This window comes from Hylobates moloch, unplaced genomic scaffold (assembly GCF_009828535.3).
Source record: "Hylobates moloch isolate HMO894 unplaced genomic scaffold, HMol_V3 SCAFFOLD_14, whole genome shotgun sequence".
NCBI lineage: Eukaryota > Metazoa > Chordata > Mammalia > Primates > Hylobatidae > Hylobates > Hylobates moloch.
Window position 1 is genome coordinate 73,705,769 of NW_026652289.1, and position 26,186 is coordinate 73,731,954.

The 26,186-nt window shown below is 45.6% G+C and overlaps 1 protein-coding gene and 1 long non-coding RNA gene across 6 annotated transcripts in view; one reads left to right on the forward strand and one right to left on the reverse strand.

The window, feature by feature from the left end:
* The first annotated feature begins 865 nt into the window (after positions 1-865).
* Positions 866-13,114, forward strand: CCDC32 (coiled-coil domain containing 32). 5 transcript variants are annotated; one of them, XM_058427695.1, is made up of 5 exons: positions 879-999; positions 1,103-1,184; positions 2,950-3,205; positions 8,635-8,791; positions 12,060-13,114. In XM_058427695.1, exons 3-5 carry the CDS (start codon positions 2,962-2,964, stop codon positions 12,214-12,216), a joined length of 558 nt encoding a protein of 185 aa, XP_058283678.1. In that variant the 5' UTR covers positions 879-999; positions 1,103-1,184; positions 2,950-2,961; the 3' UTR covers positions 12,217-13,114. The 5 variants fall into 5 exon arrangements, with proteins under 5 accessions (XP_032030687.1, XP_058283678.1, XP_032030683.1 ...); XM_032174796.2 differs by lacking the exon at positions 1,103-1,184 and having other exon boundaries at positions 866-999; XM_032174792.2 differs by having other exon boundaries at positions 880-1,184; positions 2,955-3,205.
* Positions 13,115-13,256: 142 nt separating this feature from the next.
* The window catches only part of LOC131381192 (uncharacterized), a 63,030-nt gene continuing 50,100 nt past the window's right edge, over positions 13,257-26,186 (reverse strand). Inside the window, exon 4 of the long non-coding RNA XR_009209751.1 lies at positions 13,257-13,366. This is a non-coding gene — a long non-coding RNA (uncharacterized LOC131381192). The remainder of the gene's footprint in view (positions 13,367-26,186) is intronic.

The following is a 26,186-nucleotide window of genomic DNA, read 5'->3' on the forward strand; positions in this document are numbered from 1 at the left end:
GGTGAGTCACCGCGCCCGGCTATCACTGTTTACTGTTATTTGTAAACTTTTATGCCTCCATGGCGGACCCCCTTCCTACACTACTAAGCTGTAAGGATCTCCAGGACTTATATCAAGTCATATGTGTCTTTTTTTTTTTTTTTTTTTTTTTTTTTTTTTTTTTTGCTTTCTCTGTCCCCCAGGCTGGAGTGCGGTGGCGCGATCTCGGCTCACCGCAACCTCCACCTCCTGGATTCACGCCATTCTCCTGCCTCAGCCTTCCGAGTAGCTGGGACCACAGGCGCCCGCCAACACGCCCGGCTAATTTTTTTGTATTTTTTAGTAGAGACGGGGTTTCACCGTGTTAGCCAGGATGGTCTCGATCTCCTGACCTCGTGATCCACCCACCTCGGCCTCCCAAAGTGCTGGGATTACAGGCTTGAGCCACCGCGCCCGGCCCATATGTGTCTTAAATTCACGCTTAACACAATGCTTAGAACACAGCAGGAGCTTGGTATCTATTGACTATATGAATGAAGGAAAGCTTCATAATTTGATGAATGAGACCATGGGTCTCCTGGGAGAGTAAGGAAAGAAGCCGCGGAAGTGCTCTAACTTGGGTAACGAAGGGGTGAAATTTTTAGAAGACAAACACCGGCAGAGAGAATTGTGGAGGAGGTGAACTGGAAACTTGGAAACGACTTCGCTATCCAAGCAGGGACTGGAAGCCTGGATCTGCAAGGTATCAACCCGGCCCTCGAGAGGGGAGGGGCAATGCTCAGGGCACGTGACTCCACAGTTTCCCGGCAACCAGAGCCCCGCCCACCGCTCGCCTCTTGCTGCTCCTCACTTCTTCACCACCCTGAGCTCCTCTCGACCAATCGACGCACAGAACATCGCCGGGTGGGAAGGTAGTTGGAGGACTCCTGGGCTCCGTCACTAGGGGACTCCGCCCCTCCCGATTTCCTCCGGGCTGCAGGCGACAGAGCTGAGCCAAGCGTTTACTGGGCAGCTGTAGCGGTAAGTGAGGAGGGGCTGGGGTGCCCAGCGTTTTGGATCTCCCACTCTGGCCCGGCCCCGGAATACCACACAGAGGCCTTGGGACCTGATTCATCCCGTCCAGAGAGCCCTAGAGACCTGAGCGACTGAGGCCTGGGATCTGGACGCCGGAATTTCCTTCGCGGTTGTGGACGCCCTGCCCTGGGGTAAGGGGCCATGCGGGGCTCTGGTGTGAGCAAAGTTTTGGTTTTGGGTGGCTTCAGACGAATTCGGGTTGGGGGTTCACTGTAGCGCTAGACATCAGTTCACCCAGGACCGCCGTCGCATATCTGTCCCTTTTACTTCCGGCCTTTACGCTGGCTGGGCTCTGTCTCCTGGCATTATTCAGACCTTGCCTCAGGCAGCCTTCCTGATTTGTAAGTCCCCTCTTGAAAGAAGGTGTCAGCCTATCTTATATGCCTAGATAGTGATAAAAGCCTCCAGGCTCTTTGCGTAGCTTTTCCTACCTGCCCGTGCTTGGGCTGCTTTCGTTATATTTTCCAAACAGGCAGGATGGTATTTGATAAAAACATGGATTCTGGAGCAGCACAGATCTGGTTTCCAGTCAAGGATTCCCCACATATCAGTAATGTGCCCTGGAGCAAGTTACCCTTCTGAACTTGTTTTTTCATCTGTAAAATGGTGAAAATATCTACCTTTCAGTGTTTGTATTAAAATAAGAACATGAGACATATGGCTGAACTGCATGCGCTGAGCACATAGCCCTTGCATTGTGACAGTACTCTCCGACAGACACTTTTTACCAAGCAGGATCTTCATGTATATGGAACTGTGGAAGACCTTTAGTCTGTGTTCTGTTGAAAACATAATTTAGGGGCTGGGCGCGGTGGCTCACGCCTGTAATCCCAGCACTTTGGGAGGCCGAGGCGGGCGGATCACGAGGTCAGGAAATCGAGACCACCCTGGCTAACACGGTGAAAACCCGTCTTTACTAAAAAATACAAAAAATTAGCCGGGCGTGGTGGCGAGGGCCTGTAGTCCCAGCTACTCGGGAGGCTGAGGCAGGAGAATGGCGTGAACCTGGGAGGCGGAGCTTGCAGTGAGCCGAGTTAGCGCCACGGCACTCCAGCCTGGGCGACAGAGCCAGACTCCGTCTCAAAAAATAAATAAATAAATAAAAGGAAAAAGAAAAAAAAAAACACAGAATTTAATTGACTGGAGATAGAACTGTTGCATTTTGGAGATCTTTGGAGAAAAGTGCAGGCTGGTTGTCCACCCTGGAAATGCCCTAGAGATTTGTGTGTGTGTGTGTGTGTGTGTGTGTGTGTGTGTTAAAATCTATGTAGCATAAAATTGACCATTTTAACTATTTTTGTGTGTATGATTCAGTGATGTTCACATTGTTGTGCAACCATAACCACCATCCATCTCCAGAACTTTTTCATTTTCCCAAACTGAAAATGTGTACCCATTAAACAGTAACTCCCCATTCTTTCTACCTCCCAGCTCCCACCATCCTATTTTCTGTATCTATGAATTTGACTACTCAGGTGCCTTATATAAGTGGAATCACAGTATCTGCCTTTTGTGTATGGCTTGTAGGAATTCCATTTTTATTTTTATTTTGTTTATTTATTTATGAGACAGGGCCTCACAATGTCACCCAGGCGGGAGTGCAGTGGCGTGATCACCACTCACTGCAGCCTCTATCTCCTGGGCTCAGGTGATCCTCCTACCTCAGCCTCTGGAGTAGCTGGGACTACAGGCATGTGCCACCACACCTGTCTAATTTTGGTATTTTTAGTAGAGATGGGATTTTGCCATGTTTCCCAGGCTGGTCTCTAACTGCTGGCCTCAAATGATCTGACTGCCTCGGCTTCCCAAAGTGTTGAGATTACAGGCGTGAGCCACTGTGCCCAATCTTATGGTGTATTCTTAAAGCCAGTTCTTACTGGAGCTTCTGTTTTATAGCTCAGATTCCAAATGAAAATGTTTGAGAGCGCTGACTCTACAGCCACAAGATCTGGCCAGGATCTCTGGGCTGAAATTTGTTCCTGTCTGCCAAATCCTGACCAAGAAGATGGTGCCAACAATGCCTTCTCAGACTCCTTTGTGGATTCTTGCCCTGAAGGTGAAGGCCAGAGGGAGGTGGCTGACTTTGCTGTCCAGCCAGCTGTAAAGCCTTGGGCTCCCTTGCAGGATTCAGAAGTGTATTTAGCATCTCTAGGTAAGTTTGACGGCTCTAGGGAAGCATATTGAAGTTCTGTTACATCAAACTTGGTTTCCTATTCTTTTGTGTTGTTGTTATTCCTGTCACACGTATCTGTCAGATATAATTCTAAGGGATGTTTCAAGCTGGCTGTTGGGAAGCAGCCCCCTTTTCCTTGAACAGTTTTTTTTTTTTTTTTTTTTTTTTTTTTTTTTTTTTTTTTTGTTTTTTTTTTTTTTTTTTTTTTTTTAATTTTTTGAGACTTTCACTCTTGTTGCCCAGGCTGGAGTGCAGTGGCGCGATCTTAGCTTATGGCAACCTCCGCCTCCCAGGTTCAAGCGAATTTCCTGCCTCAGCCTCCCGAGTAGCTGGGATTACAGGCGCCTGACACAACGCCCGGCTAATTTTTTGTATTTTTAGTAGAGATGGGGTTTCATTTCACCATGTTGGCTAGGCTCGTCTCGAATGCCTGACCTCAGGTGATCCACACACCTCGGCCTCCCAAAGTGCTAGGGTTACAGGCGTGAGCCACCGTGACTACCCGAACAGCTCTTAAAACAGTTTTTGTCACTTCCTGCCTCTGACCAGTTCATCTAAATTCTGTGTTTGATTTCTTCGCATTCTGTAGAACCCTCTTGCCTACTGTTGGTTGCCCATATATTCAAATAACTCAAAAGTGTTAAACCTTATGCCATCCTGCAAGAAAATGTGATGGCCCCAGGGCTACATGTGGATTTCTGATGCTGGAGTTTGAAAAACTTACATAAATAGATTGATTGTTGAGAATGGGAGCATATTGACATAAGATTCATTCTGCCTCTTGTTAGCCATTTTATTTTAAAAATATTTCCTGAACACATTTTCAGTACCCTGTCCTGTGGCCATAGTATAAGTATCTAGAGAGATTCCAAACACAGGAAAGAGATTCAAATTGTCCCATGCTAGGGGAAAAAGAAATATCAGTCTAGGGCGGTGATGGGCAGTCTTTAGAATTGTAATATCCTTTTATTGTGGAACAACCATGAGATCCATCCATGTTTCACAAGACCAAACCTGGGAAAAAGGCCCACCTTGGCCTCCCAAAGTGCTGGGATTACAGGTGTGAGCCACGGCGCTTGGCCCTAATTTTTTTATTTCAATAGCTTTTGGTGTACAAGCAGTTTTTGGCTACATGGATTAATTGTATAGTGGTGAAGTCTGAGATTTTAGTGCACCCATCACCCAAGTAGTGGACATTGTACCCAATGTGTAGTTTTTTATCCCTCACCCCTCATCAAACCTCCCAACTTCTGAATCTCCAAGGTCCAGTATACCACTTTGTGTTTTGTTTTTTTTTTGAGACGGAGTCTCATTCTGTTGCCCAGGCTGGAGTGCAGTGGCACGATCTTGGCTCACTGCAACCTCTGCCTCATGGGTACAAGAAATTCTGCCGCCTCAGCCTCCTGAGTAGCTGGGATTACAGTCGCCCACCATCACGCCTGGCTAATTTTTGTATTTTTAGTAGAGACAGAGTTTCACCAGGTTGGTCAGGGTGGTCTCGAACTCCTGACCTCATGATCCACCTGCCTTGGCCTCCCAGAGTGCTGGGATTACAGGTGTGAACCACCATGCCTGGCCAATATACCACTTTGTATACCTTTGTGTACCCATAGCTTAGCTCCCACTTATAAGTGAGAACGTACGGCATTTTGTTTTCCATTCCTGAGTTACTTCACTTAGGGGATAATGGCCTCCAGCTCCATCTAAGTTGCTGCAGAAGACATTATTTTATTCTTTCTTATGGCTGAGTAGTGTTCTATGGTGTATATATTCCGTATTTTCTTTATCCACTCATTGCTCGATGGGCACTTAGGTTGGTTCCATATCTTTGCAATTATGAATTGTGAAACATGCGTGCAGGTGTCTTTTTGATGTAATGACTTCTTTTCCTTTGGGTAAACACCTCGTAGTGGGATTGCTGGATCAAATGGTAGATTTACTCTTAGTTCTTTGAGAAATCTCCATATGTTTTCCATAGAGGTTGTACTGATTTACATTCCCATCAGCAGTGTATAAAGGATTCTCTTTTTACCACATCCATGCCAACATCTGTTGTTTTTTGACTTTTTAATAGTGGCCATTCTGGCTGGGGTAAGGTGGTATCTCGCCATTTTGACTTGCATTTCCCTGATGATTAGTGATTTTGAGCATTTTTTAATATGTCTGTTAGCCATTTGTATATCTTCTCAAATCCCATTGAGAAATGTCTATTCATGTCATTTGCCCACTTTTTGATGGGATTGTTTTTTTCTTTCTGATTTGTTTGAGCACCTTGTAGATTCTGGATATTAGTCCTTTGTTAGATACATAGTTTGCAAATACTTTCTCCCATTCCGTGGGTTGTCTGTTTACTCTGATTATTTCTTTTGCTATACAGAAGCTTTTTAGTTTAATTAGATCCCATTTATTTATTTTTGTTTTTGTTGCATTAACTTTTGGGATCTTAGTCATAAATTCTTTGCCTAGGCCAGGCGTGGTGGCTCATGCCTATAATCCCAGCACTTTGGGAGACCAAGGCAGGCAGATCACAAGGTCAAGAGATCAAGACCATCCTGGCCAACATGGTGAAACCCCGTCTCTAATAAAAATACAAAAATTAGCTGGGCGTGGTGGCGCATACCTGTAGTCTCAGCTACTCGGGAGGCTGAGACAGGAGAATCGCTTGAACCCGGGAGGCGGAGGTTTCAGTGAGCCGAGATCGCACCACCGTGCTCCAGCCTGGGCGACAGAGCAAGACTCCATCTCAAAATAAAAATTGCCTAGGCCAATGTCTGGAAGAGTTTTTCCTAGGTTTTCTTTTAGAATTTTGAAGATTTCAAGTCTTATATCCATCTTGAGTTGATTTTTGTATAAGGTGACATATAGGGATCTAGTTTTATTCTTCTACACATGGCTAGCCAGTTTTCCCAGAACCATTTGTTACATAGGGTGTCCTTTCCCCAATTTATGTTGTTGTATGCTTTGTCGAAGATCAGCCACAAACCTGGGAATAATTTTTTGAGGAAGGAAAGGCAATTCAGGTAGAAGGAGCTTCTGAGGAAAGACAGAAAGAAGAGTCAGAAGAGAGCCTGCATGATAGGTAAGAAATATCTTGCAAAAACAAAAGGGATTTTGTTAATGATGTACTGGAGGAAAAAGATATGAGAAAAACATAGGTGAAGTGATAGAAAGATAGGGAGTAAGGTGAAATTTGCCAGGAAGCCACCAAAGATAGGATAGCAATGCTTGCAGCCATGGCCTAGGGGATGAAAATTCTGCATGTGGTAGCCAAAGCATCTGTTTAATGATGATAAGGAGAAGAGGCAACAATCGGATAAAGCTACAGAACCAGATCCCTTGGCTTGTTGGTACTTTGTGACAAGGGCTTCTAAGAAACTTTCATGAAAGTCAGGCATGGTGGCTCACACCTATAATCCCAGCGCTCTGAGAGGCCGAGGTGGGAGGGTCACATGTAAGCCAAGAGTTTGAGACCAGCCTGGGCAACATAGTGAGACTGTCTTTACAAAAATATTTTTTAAAATTAGCCTGAAGTGGTAGATGCCTGTAATCTCAGCTACTCGGGGCTGAGGTGGGGGAGGATTGCTTGAGCCTAGCACTTGTTCGAGGTTACAGTGAGCTGTGATCATGCCACTGCACTCCAGCCTGGGTGACAGAGCAAGACCTTGTTGAAAAAGAGAGAGAGGAAGGAAGAGAAAGAGAGAGAGCACTTTGGGAGGCCGAGGCGGGCAGATCACATGAGGTCAAGAGTTCAAGACTATCCTGGCCAACATGACAAAACCCTGTCTCTACTAAAAATACAAAAATTAGCCAGGTGTGATGGTGTGCGCCTGTAATCCCAGCTACTTGGGAGGCTGAGGCAGGAGAATCGCTTGAACCCGGGAGGCGGAGCTTGCAGTGAGCTGAGTGAGATCGAGCCACTGCAATCCAGCCTGGGTGACAGAGCGACACTCCGTCTCAAAAAAAAAAAAAAAAGAAAGAAAGAAAAAGTTTAATGAAGACAGTGATGATTTTGATTAGTGAAGACTGGCTTGGAAAGTTAATGATCTTTTCTAAAGTCAGTTAAGAAGTTTTCATCTCTGAAGAAAATAAGAGTCATTTCTGGTTGCCTATGGCACGGACTGGGAGACAGCGGCAGACAAGGACATGTTAGTGCCTGTTTCTGCCTGCCCTATTGAAATCACACCTGACCAGGGACTCAGCATACTTAGAGAGAGGAAGACCTTTTCCGGCCCAAAAGAGTACCTTCCACTTTGACAACTGAGGCCAGACAATATGAAGATTGTTTTTATTGCTAAATAACCTATATCAAAGAAAATCCACTGATAACAGCAATAATTAAAAACTTAAATGTATGCTATGGATAACCCTTTTTATATCCTCAAGGAGAAAACAAACCCTGCAAATATTTAACATTTATCAACTGCAGGTTTTTTTTACATGGGTGAGCTCATGGTGGTAATAACAGGAACAAAAGGTATTTGTTTTGATCAGTGGGTGTAGGCTGATGTGACTTTTTTAGAAATGAAAACAGAACTGCAAATCATAGTTTCTATTGGTTCTAAGCTTGATGTTCACCACCCCACCATGCCATCATTTACCTATGTACTTATAGTTGAAGGCAAACTAAATTAAGGCAGACGGTAAATGGTGATGTCCTTTCTTGTATTCTTCGAAAGGGGAAATCTGTTAAACAATTAGAGTTAAAATGCAAACAAGAGTAATTTAACTTCTATCATCAAGAAGCCATATGGAGCACTGTCATGGGATTAGAAGACGTTTGTTTTTATTAGACTCCAACATCCAGGCCACAAGTTGAGCAACTTTAAAAAATGTTGGAAGATTCTTTTTATTAAGAATTTAATCACACATAGAGATTTTAAAGGTCTCTTATTGAGTTCTCATCAAGTCAATTTTAATATCTAATGAACCATTGGATCTTTCATCATTTTCTCTAATTCTTTCTCATGAGATTTGGAAACCACTTCATGTTACTGTAACAAAAAGAAAAAGCCACTTACTCCTCAGAGAGATTATTTTCAAGGAGTTGAAAAAAGACAGTAGTATACACATGTCAAACCAGAGAAAACAAGCATTCCTTAGAGAGATACCTGCTGGGCTTACGTGATTTCAAAGAAAACATGCCATTGATTTATTTATGAGAACCTATGGCTTTTCCCTTTTCTCAGGTTAAACATTTTTTTGATACAATGCAGGGTGAGGACTTTGTGAAGGAAAAAGGAAGAATGTTCAATTCCCTTTTATTTGTTCTTAAAAAATGATCTCTTTGGCAAGGAGTGTGGATGTCCTCATCAGTGAGAGATTTTTTAAGTTGGTATTTTGAGTTTTAGATTTAGTTAAAATTTCATGTTATGCTCATTTTCCTTATTAAGCTCTACTTCTTTCTCTAGAGAAGAAGCTAAGAAGAATCAAAGGTTTAAATCAGGAAGTGACTTCCAAGGACATGCTTCGAACTCTGGCCCAAGCCAAGAAGGAATGCTGGGATCGGTTCCTCCAGGAGAAGTTAGCTTCCGAGTTCTTTGTGGATGGACTTGATTCTGATGAGAGGTAATCGATTCCCCATCTAGTTCCAGCTGAAATCATCCTTTACGTAGTTGTTCTGTTTGTTTTTAGCCCAGCAGTAGATTTTTAAGAACAGACTTTTTTGCCAAAAGGCAAATACTGCAGCTACATGTTGGTCACAGATTGAATAGAGTTAAGGATAAACCATTGTGTTCATTTTTAAGTATGCAATGAACTTGAGAAAGTAGTAACTAATCAGTCTCTCTTATGTTCTTGAATTCTTTCTCATGAGGTTTGGAAACCATGTTACTGTAACAAAAGGAAAAACCATTTACTCCTCAGAGAGATTATTTTCTGGAACTATCTCTTCATCTCTTCTTACCTCTGAATTTCCACTGCCTTACAGATTTTTTTTTTTTTTTTTTTGAGATGGAATCTCGCTCTGTTGCCTAGGCTAGAGTGCAGTGGCACGATCTTGGCTCACTGCAGTCTCTGCCTCCTGGGTTCCAGTGATTCTTGTGCCTCAGCTTCCTGAGTAGCCGGGACTACGGGCATGTGCCACCACATCCGGCTAATTTTTGTATTTTTAGTAGAGATGGGGTTTCACCATGTTGGCCAGGCTGGTCTCAAACTTCTGACCTCAGGTGATCTGCCTGCCTCGGCCTCACAAAGTGCTGGGATTACAAGCATGAGCCACGGCACCCAGCCTGCCTTACAGAATTTTTGTCAGATTGTAGCCACTCAATGAATTTATGTAGACTAAATTAATGAATTTATTAAGCATCCACTGTGTGATAGCACTGTGCTTGGCGTCATGGAGGGAATGGTATAAGGAAGTTTTAGACCCATTTGTTTTTGTCCTCAAAACTACTTGAGGGCAGATGACAAATATATATAAAGACATACCTAACAATACCAGGCAGTAATAAGAGAAGGGCCAGTTGAGTAGAAGTGACAGAACGTGCTTTGGGAATTGAGAGACCGCTGAGCTCCCTCCTGGCTTTGGTGTTTTGCCATAGAGGGAGGCAGGACTTGGACAGTACCTGCAAGTAGTTTAGATGCAGAAAGATAGAGAGGGCATGCTGCCCTGCCACAATGAGCAGGAATGGGGCTCGACACTCAGGAAATCGGCTCTGCCACTTACTGGTTGTATGTTCTTGGGTAAGTAACCTGTGTGTTCCTCAGTTTCCTGATCTGTGAAATGGGAGCAATCAGCTCTTAACTCATAAGTTGTTATGAGGGTTAAATGAGTTACTATTTGTAAAGGGTATAGAACAATGCCTAGCACATGGTAAGCACTATAGAAGTGTTGGCTGTTACTAATATTATCCTTCCTACAGAATTTTAGAGTTTGGTAAGAAATTATTCAAAGTAAAAATCAACGGGGGGATTAAAAAATTGAATTTTAACAAAAGGTCTTAGGGGAATGTGATTTAACTTGAGTTTGCAGCATATGGACATTGGTGTTGAGAGTCCCATCATGTCAGAAGAAGTACTGCTGCGGAAATCAGGGCAGTATGTGAATAAAACTTCATAGGTACATTTACTTGCAAATGTGTAAAATACTTTCACTTACATTATCTCAAATGCTCAATCAGCGTGCCTCTAGATGCTTCAGAAATCAGCGTAGCATCTAAGATCAGGCCAACTCTCCTCTGAGGGTTCAGGAAATTGTATACATTTTGCTCTTTTCTATCTCTAAAGGTCCAACCTAATTAAGTCTTTTTTTTTTTTTTTTTTTTTAGACAGCGTCTCGCTCTGTCGCCCGGGCTGGAGTGCAGTGGCGCGATCTCGGCTCCCTAACTCTCTGCCCACCCTGGAATAGGGCCCGCCACCACCCGTAATTTTTTGTATTTTGAAGAGGGGGTTTCACCCAAAGTGCTGGGATTACAAGCGGGCGCGCCCGGCCATTAAGTCTTAAATTGCTCCAAACATAGGAGATTTGAAGATGCAGACTCCTGACCCACTGATAATTTGGTGTTTACTTATATTCTCTCCCCTGAATACCTCTCTTCTCTCCAGCTCTGAGAAGACAAAACTTTCTCCTGTGTCATTTTCAGGTAGAAATCCTCTTTCTCTGAAATCAGATTAGCATGTTCCTATGTATTTATCAATATGTAAAATAATGTGGATTTCCCTTCTCTATGGAAATAATTTGAACAATTTGATGAAAAGTGTGGTAAATGAAGATTAAATGCTGTGTCACACCTGATTCCCCTGAGCTGTGAGGACTAGAGTTAATCAGCTGCTCTCATTGCCCTCTGACATTTAGATTTTTCCCCAGAGCCTACATCTGTGGGAATGTTTCTTTCTATCATTATCCAGAACAAACACCAGGAAACACTAGTTCTTCAAAGTTTATCTTTTAAACAGAGGCCATTTTACAATGGGGTTGTATAGGTCTTCACGTATGTGAGGGCCAGGCAGGTGATCCTCCTTGTGGTATGCTTTTGGCAAGGGAGTAATGGGCTGAGAAATCCAACTATCCAAAACATAAATTTCCCCATACACCAAGAGATGCCTAAAATCTGCTGTTATGGAATTCTTTCTTGGGTTAAGACTTTGTGCTATTGAGGAGCATAGAATAAGGTTTACATTATTTCTAGTCATTTATATTTTACTGTGAATGTCTAATAGCTTTAGGATATAGGGTCCTGTAAGGAAGGCGGGTAGGGGACCTTGAGCTTGACAATTACATCTCCCCTCTCCCTACAGATCCAGACAAAGAGCCCTCTGGCATAGTGGTCATTCTCTTGTGGGGAATATTTGCTGCTCAGATGTTTTTATCTTTGGGACTTGCTATAGGATGAAATAAACAAAAAACCCCACAAAAAAAAATCACTTAGTGCAAGTAAGTGCTATAATTGAGTCCCAGACTGCCTCAGCTATAAGAGGCAAAAGACACTCAGATTTCTGCCTCAGTAATAATTTGGTATTTATTTGAGTGTTTCTTCCCCTTGACAGTTTCTCTCCTCTCCTGTTTTGAGTGAAAAAAGACCTATCTTTAAGTCTTTAGGACTGAGGCATAAACTCTTCAGCGGTTCTCATCAAGCCTTCAGAGGCTCTGCATTTGAAGGGGGCCTGCTGCTGCCTGTAGCCGAAGTGCCCACTATGGGGTAAATTATGCGCAGAGCTGCCAGGATGCACAGCTGCCATAAGAGTATCCTTGTACTCCCCAGGTTAGCGGTGAAAAACAATTGTAGGAAGAAATTGCTGGTGGGCGGGAAGGTAGTGTTTGAGTAACTGAGATAATCATTAAGTAATTAATCAGTGAGGTCTGACACAGCCACCCTTTTATTCTGCCCTTTCATAGCACTTTGGAACATTTCAAGAGGTGGCTCCAGCCGGATAAAGTAGCCATCAGCACAGAGGAGGTCCAGTATCTGATTCCTCCAGAGTCACAGGTTGAGAAGCCAGTGGCTGAGGACGAGCCATCAGCCGGGGACAAGCCAGCAGCAGCAGAACAGTGAATTACACACACACACACACACCCCCCGAACCGAGCAACACACACACACACACACACACACACACACACACACACACCACACACACACACACGCCAAGCAGCTGTCTCGGGTCCAGAGGGAGCAGCGTGGAGCTCAGTGACAGCAGCAGGGAGAAAACCACTGAAGGAAAAAACCCAAATTTCCACTCACAAAGAAAACAGCTGCAAGCCCCCAGGGACTTACTTGGGGCTGGCATGTGTGACTGTCTTGGATGAAGTGACTGACCCAGTGCACGCTGGATCAAAATGCTGCTTTCCTCTGTGTCTCACAGCTTGGCTGAGCTCTGTCACTGCAGGTTAGAAGTCTGCTAAGGATCGAATGTGAAAGTACTTGGAGAAACTGAGGCCTCTTTTGTGTAATGTGTAAGTTAAGTGAGCCATATATTTTCTTGCCTCTTCTGGTCATTCATGCTTGTGTCCCAAGCATTCCCTTGGTGAATTGTCACATGAGTGGGGCCAGTAAGAGTGAAGTCTGCTCCTTGAATCCAAGCCCCATCTGGGGCTTCTCTAACAAATCTGTAGTAAGAATACAGACTCCAGGGAGAGAGGCTGGGCTTCTTTCTCTCAATTGTTCCTTGTGGAGAAAATGGGCAAAAGAAGTGTGAAAATGTGGGTGTTTATGTCTGTGTATATATATTTTTTATTTCATGCATGGCTTCTCCTCCAACTTCCTCCTGCACTTAAAAAGGGCCAGGTTCCAAATTAGACTTGTAAATATGGTGTTAGTGTTTGACACTACTCCTGGATAGTTCCAAACGTCTTCCTTGTGGCAGCTTTCCTGGCTGAGCCCGAGCTTCCCTCCCTGTTTATTGTGTTCGTGATCAGTATGTGTTTCCATATAAAACTTTTCTCAACAGAATAGCAGTGTCTGTGGTGCTGTTGACTCGATTGCTCCCGGAGGGATGTTCCCAGGCAGCGGGAGGTAAAGACAAATGCATGCAAAGTCACGGGAGCTGGCCACTTTGCCAGCCTCCTGTTATTAGCATGTGCCCTCAGACAGTCCAGACTTTGGTGTTCTGAGGCCTTAGCTCCATGGGCCTTCTTCCTGGGTAATAGTTTACAAATCCCTAATGATCAGTAGAGTGGCTGTAAAAATCTGATCGAGAGAGGAGCTAAAAGAAAAAATAGAATAAATAAATAAATCTTCTGAGAACATTTGCTTTTTTTTTTTTTTTTTTTTTTTTGAGGCAGAGTCTCACTTTGTTGCCCAGGCTGGAGTGTGGTGGGGTGGTACAATCGTATAGTTCACTGTAACCTCAAACTCCTGAGCTCAGGTGATCCTCCCACCTCAGCCTCCTGAGTAGTTGGAATTACAGGTGCAAACCACTACACCCGGCTGTTGTTTGCTCATTTCTAAATCAAGTATTTGTCTTGCCCAAAAGAATAGGAACCAATTAGGTGGTTCCATATACTTGCTTAGTGATACGAATATTTTTATTGTAATAATCAAATATCTTTCCTCTTTTTTTTTTTTTGAAATGGAGTTTCACTCTTGTTGCCCATGCTCGAGTGCAATGGTGCGATCTTGGCTCACCGCAACCTCTGCCTCCCAGGTTCAAGCAGTTCTCCTGCCTCAGCCTCCCGAGTAGCTGGGATTACAGGCATGCACCACCATGCCTGGCTAAGTTTGTATTTTTTTTTTTTTTTAGTAGAGATGGGGTTTCTCCATGTTGAGGCTGGTCTCAAACTGCTGACCTCAGGTGATCTGCCCCCCTCGGCCTCCCAGAGTGCTGGGATTACAGGCATGAGCCACTGTGCCTGGCCACTCCTCTTTTTTCCTTATTTTTTTTTTGTTTTTTTGAGACAAGGTCTCCTTATTCTGTCACCCAACCTGGAGTGTAGTGACCATCATTTGCTCACTACAGCCTCAACCTCCCAGGCTCAATCCATCCTTCTGCCTCAGCTTCCCCTGAGTAGCTGGGACTATAGGCATGTGCCACTATGCCTGGCTAATTTTTAAAAAATATTTTTTTGTAGAGACAGGGTCACATTATTTTGCCCAGGTTAGTCTTGAACCTTTGGGCTCAAGCTGTCCTTCCACCTTGGCCTCTCAAAGTGCTGGGATTACAGGTGCAAGCCACTATGCCTGGCCTTTTCCTCTCTTTTCATTGACTAATGGTTAACCTGTTTTTTTTTTTTTGAGACAGTGTCTCGCTCTGTCCCCCAGGCTGGAGTGCAGTGGCACGATCTCCGCTCACTGCAAGCTCCGCCTCCCGGGTTCATGCCATTCTCCTGCCTCAGCCTCCCGAGTATCTGGGACTACAGGCGCCCACTACAACGCCCGGCTAATTTTTTGTATATTTAGTAGAGACGAGGTTTCACCGTGTTAGCCAGGATGGTCTCGATCTCCTGACCTCGTGATCCACCCGCCTCGGCCTCCCAAAGTGCTGGGATTACAGGCTTGAGCCACCATGCCCGGCCCAGGATGGATTTTTTAAAGAAAGAAAAACTGAAATTTTTCTTCTCCCTGCATGATAAACAAAAATTATTCTTCCTCAGAAACAACAGTTTAAGAAAAAAAAAAAGCAATGAGGTCCCAAAACACTCTCCCAAAGTGCAGATCATGGGACGGTAAGAGAATGTTTCTGTACCCGAAAATAGTGTTTCTGTCATTCAGGCAAGATTCTAGCTTTGCCTTTTCCCTACTTCCCATTTTCTACCTCAGAAACAGAAATTGGAATATGAGAAGGTGGAGAATCGCTTTAGAGGAACTGAAACGGAGTTGTAAGTTGAATGGTTTCTAGCCCATGTGTAAACCTGGGTGCGGTGTGAGAGGAGCTCTGCACGACTCCATGGAAGGGAACCCAGTGAGCTGTAGCTATAGTTTCTTAATTGATTTAGAGGTGACAGCGTAAACAATGGCTCTCAAAAAAGGTAAAACTCCATTTACCAAAACCAAATTTGCCACTAGCTCCCAAAGCTAACTTGTTAATATAGATTTATCTTAGGCTAGTGAAGTGGCACTCAATTTGAAACTGAGAGTCTTGGGTGCTGTCTTTTATCTGTCTTGTGGCTTACTGGATGGTCATAAATAAGTCAAGTGACCTCTTCATGTTCCAGTTCCTTTTTAGTAATAGGACTAACCATAGGAAAAAGTATTGGCCTAAAATGCTGATCTGTTTCCTTTGACCCTGAAAACTCCGAGGAACTCCAGTTAGGGCTTCCTCAACCTAGTAAGATTTGTAAGTTGGTAGAGTCTTACTTATCACCCCTGACTTGTTTTCCTTCTTCCTCCTTAGTGAAACAGACAGGAAGTTAGAGCAAATGGAGCAATATTTAGTGCTAAGCCTTAGAGCCAGGGGAGGGTAATCACCAACAGGGGCTAAGCCGTAATGACTTGGTACACCCAGGGAATGCTGGGCTGCCGCCAGGCAGATAACCTAAGGGACTGCTGCTCTTCTCTCCTGGCACACACACATGCTCATCACTCAGTGCCTGGCGAGATCAGGGCTGGAGTGACACAGGCATGCATCCAATACCTGATCCAGAAATAGGCCCTGGCTGTAGGCACAGCAAGTAAACAAACGTCCCGCCAGCTGTGGCCGAGGTGCACCCTTCCAGGCAGACCTGCCCACCAGGACCATTGCTGGAAGACGGAAGCCCTGGAGCCTCTCCCTGGCCCTGTTTTGGAAGGAGGCCTCCAAGGCTGAGAACAGCCCCAACCACATGAAGCAGGCAAGGTTTTCTTGAAAATTCTAAATTATCCCAACCAGCTTGGCCCTACGTCAGTTATAAGACTCAAGATAGGATAGTGCCACTGGGATGTTAGGTTTGTGCGAGGGCTGTTTACTTGAACCCAGAAATAGGTTATTTAAGGCAGAGATTCATTCATCTAACCAATATTTGTTGAGCCCCTGCCATGTTCCAGGCACTGTGCATGGTGTTAAATAAAGCAGAATGGCATCTTTCCACATAGAATGATGGAGGGGGGAATAGAGCCTACCTCATTAATTCTGTGGAAGGTGTAAGCATAAGGTGCTTTGAGAGCACGTGGGAAGGAGATATGAGAGCCCTAGACCAGTTGGGGTGGGGTAGGAGAGAGGCCGTGTTAGGGGAGCTGAGTCCATAGAAATGAATAGGAGTGAGAGGAAATAGAAGAGTAAGAGCACGGCGACCAAGAGGAGTCCTAGAAGAGGAAAACAGCATGTGCAAAGGCCTAAAGGCAAAAGGAAACTTGGAGGATGGAAGGTAGTTCAGTGTAGCTGGAGCACAAAGAACAAAGGAGGGATAGACGAGAGGTGAGGGTGGAAATTACTAAAGAAGGCCAGGTGTGAAGGGTTTTATAAACCATGTTAAGGAATTTGGAGTTTATTGTGGGAGAACAGGGAGCTAATGGCTGATTTTAAGAGGGGCAGTGACAAGATAAGATTTACATCTAGAAGGTATGCCATGGGTTTGCCATAATTAAAGTGATTGAGGGTGGACAAGTTATTCACACTTGGCAGCGATACATGTCTATGTGAAATGGTTTTTCTTTGTTTTTATTTTCTACTTCAATTTTTATTGTTATTTTTTCACTATTACAGAACAAGTAGAATCATGTATGGCAAATTATATTTTCCAAAGATGGCCAAATCAGTGTATCCCATCCCACTCATTCATGTTCCAGTGTGATGTGGACACTCCTCCCCTGAGATCTTTGGTCAATATTCCCTCCCTTTGAACCTGGGCAGACCTATGTAACTGCCTTGCTAATAGAGTACAGCACAAATAATGGGACTTCTGAGGCAAAGTCATAAAAGCACTCCACCTGGGGTCTCTCTCTCTCTCTCTCTCTCAGCATGCTCCTTGGTAGTTCTGAGCCGGCATGTAAGAAGTCGGCCACAGAGAGGTAGAGAAGCCCAGGGAGTCCCAGCTATTTGAGTCTTCCCACCCCAGGCATCAGACATGTAAGTAAGTAATTCAAATGATTTCACCCCCCAGTTTTTAAGCTGTCCCAGGTGACACCAAGTGGTACAGAGACAAGCTGTCCCTGCAAAGCCCTGCAGATTCAATAAATGTCATGGTTGGCCGGGTGCGGTGGCTCACGCCTGTAATCCTAGCACTTTGGGAGGCCGAGGTGGGTGGATCATGAGGTCAGGAGATTGAGACCATCCTGGCTAACACGGTGAAACCCCGTCTTTACTAAAAATACAAAAAATTAGCCGGGCGTGGTGGTGGGCGCCTGTAGTCCCAGCTATTTGGGAGGCTGAGGCAGGAGAATGGTGTGAACCTGGGAGGAGCTTGCAGTGAGCTGAGATCACACCACTGCACTCCAGCCTGGGAGACAGAGCGAGACTCCATCTCAAAAAAATAAAAATAAAAAAATAAATGTCATGGTTTAAACCACTAAGTTTTGGGTTGATTTGTTACTCAGCAATAGATAACCAATGCACCATAAGCTAAGCTTCAGGTTTTAAGTAGCTTTTTTTTTTTTTTAGACGGAGTCTCGCTCTGTCGCCCAGACTGGAGTGCAGTGGCGCGATCTCGGCTCACTGCAAGCTCCACCTCCCGGGTTCACGCCATTCTCCTGCCTCAGCCTCTCCGAGTAGCTGGGACTACAGGCGCCCGCCACCACGCCCGGCTAATTTTTTGTATTTTTAGTAGAGACGGGGTTTCACCGTGGTCTCGATCTCCTGACCTCGTGATCCGCCCGCCTCGGCCTCCCAAAGTGCTGGGATTACAAGCGTGAGCCACTGCGCCCGGCCTTAAGTAGCTAATTTTTAAGTATTTTATTTTGCAGCCCCCTCTAGTCTGCGATGGTTGCAGAATTTAATACTTATGCTGGCTACAGTAGGGAGAGGGGCAAAATTGGACGCAGGAGACCAGCTGTGAGGTGGTTGCAGTTGTCTAAGAAAGAGATGATCGTACTTGAGGACTTTTTCCACTTAGGATATAGAATACTGCAAGAAAATGTCCCTTCCATCCTAACAATGTGGAAAAGCAGGTACAAAATCGTAACTTTTCTTGAGCCCATCAGAAAGCCAAGGCCACAAGGCAACCAAATAAAGGAGAGATAGTGTTAGGGGAGCTGAGTCCATAGAAATGAATAGGAGTGAGAGGAAATAGAAGGAGAGATAGTGACACATCAACTGTTTCAACTTTGGCAAAGATGTGGCTGTCTTACAAGTGGGTAAGAAAAAAAAAAACAATAAAAATGTTAACAAATTTGTAAAGTCCACACGTGGCCTAGCATGTCAGTTTAGAATAGCTGAATAGGATTCTAGACACGAGAGTGCATGCAAAGGCAACCTTTTTTCTACAGGCCTCCCCTGGGGTTCATGGGGAAAAGTGGGAACAGGTCAGGAAAGGGAGGGACTGTTCTTCCTTGGTGATGCATGCATGCAGAGGTTGATCAAGGCGGCTGCTGATGGAAGGCAAAAAGCCTCAACTTCCACAATCCTCTCCTTTAAGAAAAAGCCTTAAGCCACAGCGGGAGGGGTAACAAACTTTTGCTTCAGTGGGAGGAATAAAAGCAAAACTTATCTGCTGGTGAGGTGTCAAAACCTTCTTGCCCTTCTTGAACAGGCAAAGACCCATTGCTCCTGGGACTAGAAGCAGAAACCCCCTACCCAGGGGCAGAAGCAGGAAACTGTCCTGGGCTGAAGATTCAAGCGAAGGTCCACTCTGTTGTGGGGAGGGCAAGAATTTTGGCTAATCCCAGATGAATCACATATGAGGCAGAGTTTGGCTGCCATAGGGAAGAGGGACAGAAACACTGAGAAAGTCCCACTGCTGAAGCTCAGGTGCCTAGGATCTATTTAAGACTGAAGCTGGGCCAGGGTAACAGAATCAACCCTGCCCTGCCCTGCCTGAGCCTGGCACCAGATCACAAGAAACAGAAGTCTTCTGCCAGCTGAAAAGCTGAGTGTGGGACAGCCCTGACACCCCAGTCTCCACTCTAAGCAGCCCAGCACTAGAGGAATTTGAAACCGGGGGTGCACTGAAGGTAATGAGAGCACAACCAAACCCAAACCCTGTCCAATTCGTAACAAGACTGACTCAACCCCCCAGACCAACAGGCTGACAGAAGAGGCAGCCCCACTCCCAGATACAGATACGATTTACCTCAGTCTCTGCTGTTTTATACACCATAGGCATTCAGTTAAAAAACTGCAAAACACAGGTCAGGCGCTATGGCTCACACCTGTAATCCTAGCACTTTGGGAGGCCAAGACAGGTGGATCACCTGAGGTCAGGAGTTTGAGACCAGCCTGGTCAACATGGCAAAACCCCGTCTCTACTAAAAATACAAAAATTAGCCAGGTGTTGGTGGTGTGTGCCTGTAGTCCCAGCTACTCCAGAGGCTGAGGCAGGAGAATCACTTGAACCTGGGAGAGTGAGGTTGCAGTGAGCTGAGATGGCCCCACTACACTCCAGCCTGGGCAACAGAGCAAGACTCTGTCTCAAAAAAAAAAAATAAAAAAAAATAGCAAAACACATAAAAAGACAAGAAGAAAACAACCCAATCCATTATCAGAAGATGAATCAACAGAACGAGACTCACAGATGACACAGATGTTGGAACTATCACAGAGGGACTTAAAATAATTATAATTACTATGGGGTCTAGTGGGGAAAGGTGGGCAACTTGCATGAACAGATAGGGAATTTTGGCAGAGACATGGAAACTAAGAGAAAGTGAAATGGGGCTGGGCGTGGTGGCTCATGCCTGTAATACCAGCACTTTGGGAGGCCGAGGCAGGAGGAGCACATGAGCACAGGAGTTTGAGACCAGCCTGGGCAACATGAGACCCCATCTCTCCAAAAAATACAGAAATTAGCCAGGCATGGTGGCTCGTGCCTGTGGTCCCAGCTACTTGGGAGGCTGAGGCAAGAGAATCACTTGAACCCAGAAGGCGGAGGTTGCGGTGAGCCAAGATCATGCCACTGCCCTCCAGCCTGGGTGACAGGGTAAAAAAAAAAAAAAAAAAAAAAAAAAAAGGAAAGAAAAAGAAAAAATAAAGTCAAACGGAAATGCTAGAAATAAACATGATATTAGAGATGAATTGCTTCCACAGGCTTTTCAGTAGGTAGGCATAGGTGAAGAACCAGTGAACTTGAACTGCTCAATAAAAATTCTCTGAACTAAAACACAAAGAGAAACTGGGATGGGGGAAAAGCAAAACAAAGCAAAACCTGTAAGAGCTGTGGGACAATAACAGTCTAATATACATGTGATTCCAGTCTCAGAAGGTGAAGAGAGAGAATGAGGCAGAATAAATCTTTGAAGAGATGATAGTTACGTGAATGAGGTGTGGCAGCAAGGCTAGAGAGAAGTGGATATGGGAGCATTTGCAAGGAGAACCACTGAGGCTTAGTCACTGAGTGGAGGGAAGTGTGGCACCCGAGTCTGTCTTGGGAGCTGCTGGCTCTCAGCAGGTAGTAGTGGGTGGTTAGCAGGTGGTGGTGCCAGGATGGAGAGCCAAGCCCTAGCTCTCCAGCACCTGTGCTCTCCGCTAGTACCCCACACCACCTCCTACAGGCCAAAGTGGAACAGTAGTGGGCCTCTGCTCCTGGATTCCCTAGCCTCCAGCCCCAGCCTTTCCTAAGCCCTCAATGTACTATTCCCATTAGTCAATGTGTGGCAGAGAGATGTTCATCTCCCCCCATTCTCTCCACCTCCTCTGTCCCAAGTGTTGTGTCACACATTGCTCTAAAGTAAAGGTTTTCTTTTCCCAAACAAACTCTCTCCTCCCTTCATGTTGACCTAATCCACTTTTAAAAATTACTTCTTTAGCAGATAAGTAGAGAGGGAGGAGGCAAAGGTGAGAGGGATTGTGTGTGGTGTGTGTGTGTGTGTGTGTGTGCACAAGAAAGGAGATAGGTTACTGAGAGTTTATGAGCATTTTAAAGAATAGATATCTCCAGGACCAGTTTTGGTTCTTTAATCTTACATCCTTTGGGGATGAGACCATCAAATATTGGCTCAGCAGAATGTCAAGGTGCAGTGTGGTCTTCAGCATGGTGCCTGATCAAGGCAGACCGGATGCGGAGTGTACGTAGGGTAAGAGTATGGTAGAGGAGACTCGCAGTTGTTTGAACAATCATCCCAAAGGTAAACTCTTTTATTGATAAACTGACATGTTGTTGGTTTATTTTTCCTCTGTTCAGCTCAACATTTTTATCAATGATTTGGTTGAGTGAATAGAAGGTCACCTTATCAAAAGTGAGAGGAGTAGGTAATTGAATAAAAGAATAACAATTCTAAAATTTTTCTATAGACTAGAGTGATGGGACAAAGTATGAAACATAATACAGATAAATGTGAAATCTTTCATTTGGGATCAGAAATTAACTACACAACTAGAGGACAGAGAAGAAAAGAGTATTTATTAGTTTGTTCTAGTGACAGAAGCCAAGAAGCCAGACTCTGGAAAGTTTTCCAAGGCTATTGAAAAAAAAAAAAAAAATCCCAGCCAGACTCAATTCTAGCCTAAGACATATAGAGCTGGCTTCAGTTAGCTGGACCTCAGGACTCCAGCAGTATCTTTAGCCTCTCTTCCTCCCACTGTTGACTCTCTCTGTGTGTTGGTATAGCACAGGGAGCTCTGGGCTGACATCATTCCAGTTAAGGAACTCCAGAGGAAAGACAACACTTTCCAACCCCATGTAATAGATCCCAGGGGGCTCGGCACAGTGGTTTAGGCTTAACAATCCCAGCACTTTGGGAGGCCAAGGTGGGAGGATCACTTGAGCCCAGGAGTTTGAGACCAGCCTGGGCAACAGAAAGAGATCCCGTCTCTACAAAAAAAATTTAAAAATTAGCCTGGCGTGGTACTGCATGCCTGTAGTCCAGCTACTCAGGATGCTGAGGTGGGAGGATTGCTTGAGCCCAGGAGGTCGAGGCTGCAGTGAGCTATGATTGCCCTACTGCACTCTATCCTGGGCGACACAGCAAGATCCTGTCTCAAAGAAATAAGTACATTCCAAGGGAGGGACTCAGATTGGCTTGGCCTGGGTCACATGCTCATCATTGGAGCACTGACTATGACAAGGGCAAGATCTATGGTTAGGGGTACAGGATACTGTGGTAAACAGTCCCGCCAGAACCGTCGGAGAATGGGAAGTGAAAGAGGATTGCTGTCGGCTGAAGAAAGGGGAAAGTGGTATGGAAAACCCCGAACAGGTATTCAGTGTCTTAACAGTTCAATGGAGTCAGCAGTGTTATGTACTGCTAAAAAAAAAAAAAAGTTATAATTCTAGGAATCAATAGTGGGACATAGTAGTGTAAAAATATATTCTGCAGTGGTCATGCCTCTCTGAAAGCATCATCTGGAGACAACATTGTAAGAGGATGTTCTGCAGTGAGCAGGTCTATACAAACCTACTCCTAAAGGTCAAGAGAGCTGAGGGGCCAAAGAAACAGGCTGAGAAGGCCGGGCGCAGTGGCTCATACCTGTAATCCCAGCACTTTGGGAGGCTGAGGTGGGTGGATCACGAGGTCAGGAGTTCAAGACCAGCCTGGCCAATATGGTGAAACTCCGTTTCTACCAAAAATACAAAAATTAGCTGGGCACAGTGGCGTACGCCTGTACTCCCAGCTACTTAGGAGGCTGAGGCAGAAGAATCTCTTGAACCCAGCAGGCAGAGGTTGCAGTGAGCCAAGATCATGCCACTGCACTCCAGCCTGGGCAACAGAGGGAAACTCTGTCTCAAAAAACAAAACAAAACAAAACAAAACAAAACAAAACAGAGAGAGAGGCTGACGAATGTAGTTTCTCAGAAATACTTAATAGAAACTTATGCACAGAAGCCATACCTTGGGTAGTCACGAGATGGTGATTTCCATGCCTGCTCTCCAGAAAGTATCCTTTATATAACAAGCTTTTAGGGAAAAACATGTGCAGCTGGTCACACCTCAGACTTTATTGCAAGTTTCATGACCACTGGGGAGGTTAGATAAGCATCTTTATGAGGGGTTATTTATGCTACAGGCATTCTTTCTTTTCTTTTTTCTCTTTCTTTTCCATTTTATTCTTTTTTTAGACAGAGTCTGGCTCTGTCACCCAGGCTAGAGTGTAGTGGCATTATCACAGCTTACTGCAGCCTCAACCTCCCGGGCTCAAGCTATCCTCCCTCCTCAGCCTCCCTGAGTTTGCTGGGACTACACCCCTGGCTAATTTTTTTTTTTTTTTTTTAAGAAAAGAAATCTCAGTATGTTGCCCAGGCTGGTCTCATACTCCTGGGCTCAAGCAATCCTCCTACCTTGGCCTTCCAAAGTGTTGGGATTACAGGCATGAGCCACCCCACCTGGCCAGGCATCTTTTTTTTTTTTTAGATGGAGTCTCGCTCTGTCCCCTAGGCTGGAGTGCAGTGGCAACCTCCGCTCCTGGGTTCATGCCATTCTCCTGCCTCAGCCTCCCGAGTAGCTGGGACTACAGGCGCCCGCCACCACACCCGGCTAATTTTTTGTATTTTTTAGTAGAGACGGGGTTTCACCGTGTTAGCCAGGATGGTCTCCATCTCCTGACCTCGTGATCCTCCCGCCTCAACCTCCCAAAGTGCTGGGATTACAGGCGTGAGCCACCGTGCCCAGCCCAGGCATTGTTTCTTGACCTTGCCACAGGAATGCCTTGGTATGCAGGAGTCAAACATCAGTCATTATGGCAGTTTTGCTTCAAGATGGTGCCATTTTTGCCACGCAACAGGGTCTTTTCCTACAGAGGGACATTGACAAACTGCAATGCTCCCTAGAGGAGGGGTCCAGGGTGAGTAGGCTCAGAAGATCGAGTCATTTGAAGACAGGACAAGACAATAAGATTGTTTTCCATAGAAAAGAGATTTAAGAGAGACCCAGTTGGCTGTAAAATATTTGGAGGAGTATTGGGTAGAAAGCTGAGACACTGAAGTACAAAGGACAAACTAGGACCAATAGCAGGGAGTTTCAGGAGGACCAATTACCATTCAGTGTTAAGAACTTTCTAATAGCTGTTCAACAATAGGGTGGCCTTGTAGAAGATAGTAATTCCCTGTCACTGGAGGTGTGTAAGCAGATGTCAGAGAGGTTGTAAAGGGGATTCCTGCACTGTGTAGAAAGTTGGATCAGGTCACCCCTAAGGTCCTTTCCAGTTATGAAAATCTGTGGTTGGCCACTGGAGACCTATGGGGGCTTGCTGCTGGTAAGTCAGCCCTGGTCTCCCCAGCATTTGGGAGAGAGAGCTGGTGAATTCTTCTTTCTCCTCCCTAGATAGTAATGACAAACACCTGATCACCTACCAATCAGTGGTCAGAGGCAGAGCCCTCCAACAGTTCTTATCTTAGCCCAACCTTGAGGGACAGACTCTTGGGCTGGAAGATCACAAAAGGGTTGCTCTTGTGCTGTTTTATGTTCTCTGAACATGTACCATGAGACAAGGACCTGTATGTAGGTGGCTGATTTTAGGGGGTGAGCAGGAGTGAGGGAGTGAGGAGAATGAGACAGCTCCCTGTGTTGAGTAGGTCCACTGTGGGTAGTTAGGGCTGTCGCCCTGGGATCACTCTGAGGAGACATAAAGATCATGGCTCAGACTGAACACGGTGGCCTGTAATCCCAGCACTTTGGGAGGCTGAGGCAGGTGGATCACCTGAGGTCAGGAGTTCGAGACCAGCCTGGCCAACATGGCAAAACCATGTCTCTACTAAAAATACAAAAATTAGCCGGGTGTGGTGCTGTGTGCCCGTAGTCCCTGCTACTTGGGAGGATGAGACAGGAGAATTGCTTGAACCCGGGAGGCAGAGGTTGCAGTGAGCCGAGATGGAGCCACTGCACTCCAGCCTGGGTGACAGAGCGAGACTCCGTCTCAAAAAAAAAAAAAAAAAAAAGATTACAGCTCAGAATTTTGCCACTGACTGATGGGGCACATCTGGGTTGTAGTTCCACCAATGCCCATCCTTCATTGGTTGAGGTTTGCTCTTTGGAGTATTAAGCCCCTGCCACTTTCAGGCAGCCCTGCAGGGGCTGAGAAAAGCCTCATGCAGAGGAGAGAGGTGGGAAACTGGGCATGTACCAGAAGCATCCGCTGCAGCTGCAGCTGGTCACGGAAATGGGCTGGAGGGATGTGAGGCAGCGCATGAGCATCTGGCACAGTCCCTTTCCCGCCCAGGCCAGGATCCGCCTTCCAGGGCTGTGCGGGACCCTTGGTTTTGACATTTCGGCCTCTGTGGCCCAGTGTGGGAAGTGGTTCTCCCCAGGGGCAAGTTCAGCCCAGCCTAGTCTGAATGTCCACCCACTGTTCTCTTGGATTCAGGTCTTTCTTCTTGGCCCAGCTTCTCACTGGGCTCTCTGGACTGAGGGCACCAGGGCAATGGACGCTCCAGGCTGGCACCTGTTCAACACTCATATGTGACCTTGGAACATGGTGACATTAGGGGCACTGACTCTACTGTCCTTCCACACTGTGGTCAAGGTTAGGACAGGTGAGAGACTGGCCCGGCCCCAGAGTTTCCTGTGTTGACAGCCTAATCATTTTCTAAGAAGAAAATGCTGGGCTGGGCATGGTGGCTCACACCTGTGATCCCAGCACTTTGGGAGGCCAAGGCGGGCGGATCACCTGAGGTCAGGAGTTGGAGACCAGCCTGGCCAGCATGGTGAAACCCTGTCTCTACTACAAATACAAAAAAATTAGCCAGGCATGGTGCAGGCGCCTGTAATTCCAGCTACTCGGGAGGCTGAAGGAGGAGAACAGCTTGAACCCAGGAGGCGGAGGTTGCAGTGAGCCGAGATCACGCCATTGCACTCCAGCCTGGGCAACAGAGCGAGATGCCACCTCAAAAAAAAAAAAAAAGAAAGAAAGAAAAAGAAAAAAGAAAATGCTAAGAAGAACGACAAAGAATTCAAAGACCCTGAGAAGCCTCCCTCAAAGCCTTGGAGACACTTCAAAGATGGGAAATCATGGCACTCATGTTGGAGGCAGGGTTCCCTGCCAGGCCCTGAAGGCCAGTCCAGTTGGCCCAGCCCTCCTGTTACCGCTC